Source organism: Glycine soja, chromosome 2 (assembly GCF_004193775.1).
Source record: "Glycine soja cultivar W05 chromosome 2, ASM419377v2, whole genome shotgun sequence".
Classification (NCBI taxonomy): domain Eukaryota; kingdom Viridiplantae; phylum Streptophyta; class Magnoliopsida; order Fabales; family Fabaceae; genus Glycine; species Glycine soja.
The window spans coordinates 31,852,072-31,855,462 of NC_041003.1; the positions used below are offsets into that span (position 1 = coordinate 31,852,072).

The 3,391-nt window shown below is 42.0% G+C and overlaps 1 protein-coding gene across 1 annotated transcript; it reads left to right on the forward strand.

The window, feature by feature from the left end:
* Positions 1 to 1,618: 1,618 nt before the first annotated feature.
* Positions 1,619 to 2,551, forward strand: LOC114375048. Its single transcript, XM_028332796.1, has 2 exons — positions 1,619 to 1,775; positions 2,136 to 2,551. The coding sequence occupies exons 1-2, from the start codon at positions 1,619 to 1,621 to the stop codon at positions 2,549 to 2,551; spliced, it is 573 nt and encodes a 190-aa protein (XP_028188597.1).
* The last annotated feature ends 840 nt before the right edge of the window (positions 2,552 to 3,391 follow it).

Here is a 3,391-nt window from a genome sequence, read left to right on the forward strand (position 1 = left end):
CTGAATCTCGAAATTGAAGGGGTGGAGTTTTTTTTGAGAGTTTTGGCTGTGGAGAGACCAGGAGATAACTGAGCTTGAAGAGGAAGCTATCTTGTGGAGCATTGGATGAGATTTTGAGTGATTGTGAGGTTTCTAGAGGTGGAGGAGACATCCCCACTACCTGTAACTCTTCAATCTTTCACTTTCTATTCTCCTTGTTGTAAAAGAAGCCTCCCTGTTATGGAGAGCTAAATCCTCAGTTGGTTCTTCCTATGGGGTACTTGATGTAAATACTTTTATATCTATCTGATGATGTTTTATGTGTTTGTTGTGCTATCAGTACTTCATTTTAGTATGCTTTTGCCTTGATCACGTAGATGCATACATAGTTAGGGTCACTCAACATTGGGAAATGGTTTGATCCTTAGAACTTGATAGGACGGGGCTAGTTTATCGTATCGTATGTCTTAATGTGGTTCTGGTCAAGTTTAGTCCAACAAGAGGAATCTGAGGATGATACTTGAGTAGGACTAGGCTAAACATGCACGAGACATCGGGGTTTAGCATTTCAAGAGACAATATAGAACACATGAGCATTGTTAGGTAGAGAAAATTCTTTATAACATCAGGGACCCGGTAGGAAGACCGACACGTTGACTATCTGTCTTCACACACCATTATTCACGTGATCTGCCTTTTTAATAGTTTAATTTACATACCAGTCCATACCCCACACAAACCGTTTACAACAAGACGCTTATATACTGAACCACAATTTACCAAGTAAAACAAGTTCCCCGACAATTTGATACTCAGTTCTTACCGTTTTATACTACTTGCGCGATCCAGCGCACTTGTTGGACATCAAACAAAGACCCCCACGCATGGATTCTTTGAGCCCATACAGCTGAGCATCTTCATTGACGGGTTGACACCACAATCTAAGCAGCTCTTAGATGCTTCTGTAGGGGCAAAATACAGATGAAGACTCCTGAAGAAGCCATGGAACTAATAAAGAATATGGCTGATAGTGATCACGCTATTTTTCGTGATAGAACACACTATCCCACCAAGAAGAGTTTATTGGAGCTGTCATCACAAGATGCTTTGTTGGCGCAGAATAAGTTGTTGACTAAGCAACTTGAGACTTTAACAGAAACATTGATTAAGCTACCAACTCAATTACATGCTAGTCAACCTTTACCTTCTTCTGTTTTGCAGGTTGTAGGTTACACACTTTGTGGTGGAGCTTATGAATCGGGCTGATGTATTCCCACTAAAGAATCAGCACATGAAGTCAATTATATGGGGAACCAACCAAGACAGAATTTTAATTCAGGTGGATTCTCAGGATTTCAACAAGGCCAGCACTACAACTAGCAGCAAAATTAGTGGAGAACTCACCCTGGTAATCATTTCAACAAAGACCAGGATGGATCATCCAATTGGCCGCCACAGTAGGGGCCTAACCTCTATGAGAGGACGACAAAGCTGGAAGAGACTCTCGCTCAATTCATGCAAGTTTCAATGTCAAATCACTAGAGCACTGAATCGGCCATTAAAAATCTAGAGATCCAGGTAGGGCAGCTGGCCAAGCGTGGTTGAAGAAGAGTGTAAAGTTGTGATGACCCGCGGTAGGATGGCAACCATGGTTGAAGAAGAGAATGATGAGAAGATGGTGGATGGAGATAAACAACAGTTGGTAATTGAACCAGCACCTGAACCAGTGGGCCCTTTTTGTGAACTTGAGGAGGTGGAAGATGAAGAGGATGACCAAGAGAATGAGAATACAATAAGTAGGAATAAGAAGGGAATAAATGATGAGAAAAAGAAAGAAAAAGAAAAAGAAAGAGAAAAAGAAAAAGAAAAAGATGAAAAAGATGAGCAGAGAGAAGAGAAGAAAAAGAGTAAGACTGAGCGTGCCCAAGAAAAGAAGAAAGAGGCAAGTCCAGTTGAAGGGAGAGAGGTGCCATATCCATTGGTACCTTCTAAGAAGGATAAGGAAAGACATTTTGCTCGGTTTCTTGACATTTGCAAGAAATTGGATATCACTATGCCCTTCGGAGAAGCTTTATAGCAGATGCCGCTCTATTCTAAATTTTTGAAGGATATGCTAACCCAAAAGAGCAAGTATATCCATAGTGACACAATTGTAGTGGAGGGAAACTGTAGTGTTGTGATTCAACGCATCCTTCCACCAATGCACAAAGATCCAGGAAGTGTCACTATACCGTGCTCTATCGGTGTAGTTTTAGTTGGTAAGGCTTTTATTGACTTAGGAGCCAACATTAATTTGATGCCGCTCTCCATCTATCGGAGGATAGGAGAGTTGGAGATAATGCCAACACGAATGACTCTACAGTTAGCTGACCGCTTCATCACCAGGCCGTATGGAGTGATAGAAGATGTTTTGGTTCAAGTAAAGCACTTCACTTTCCCAGCAGACTTTGTTGTCATGGACATCGAAGAAGATGCAGAGATCCCCTTGATCTTGGGATGTCCGTTCATGTTGATTGCAAGCTGCATCATGGATATGGGAAAACGGAAGCTAGAGATGGGAATTGAAGATTAAAAAGATCAGTTTTGATCTATTTGACGAAGAAAAACAATTACTGGACCAAAATGTTTGCTTGCAGGTAAAGGAGTTTGAGGAAGAGGTTCTGAAGGTGGGAACGAAATTTGATCCAGACCCTTGAGATGGCTTCTAGGAAAAGAAAAGTCTCAGCCTCCAGACCCCAAGCTAATTATGACACTACCAGATTCACATCTGAAGCAGCTTGGGATTGCTATGCAGACAACGTTCTCGCCCAGAACATTCTTTCGAAGAGAAATGTTAGATTATATGTGACAGAGTATGATGACTTCAGGAGGCATCTTGAACAAAGAAACTGGAATAGGCACCTAACCAATCTGATACCATTTATGTGGCTCTAGTGAAGGAATTCTATGCAAATTTATATAATCCGAAGGATAAATCTCCAAAGCAGGTCAGGGTTAGAGGGAAATTGATAAAATTTGATGTTGATTCCCTTAACTTATTTCTGGAGACTCCGATGGTCCTAGAGCTAGGGGAGAGCCTTCCTGCATACTCCAGGTTATGTAGATTATGGCTAGACCCTCAGGAGATGGCAACCCGACTATGTATCCCTGGCAGGGGATTTGTTGTGAATGCAGAGGGCCTGCCATGGAAGCTTCTGAAGAAGGACCTCACTACTCTGGCGCAGACTTGGAGCGTCTTGTCCTACTTCAACCTTGCCCTTACATCACATACATCTTATCTGAACTTAGATAGGGCAAGGTTGGTGTATGGACTTGTTATGAAGATGGATATGAATCTTGGAGCCCTCATTTCTGGACAGATATCTCTGATAGCTCAGTCCAACTCCTCCCGGCTAGGATTTCTAGCGATTAT

Bases quoted from the DNA above. Each gene is read 5' to 3' on its own strand.
- LOC114375048 (XM_028332796.1), top strand. From the start codon at position 1,619: ATGGCAACCATGGTTGAAGAAGAGAATGATGAGAAGATGGTGGATGGA. The intron at 1,776-2,135 runs GTAGGAATAAGA...ACACAATTGTAG, and splicing joins AGAGAATGAGAATACAATAA to TGGAGGGAAACTGTAGTGTT.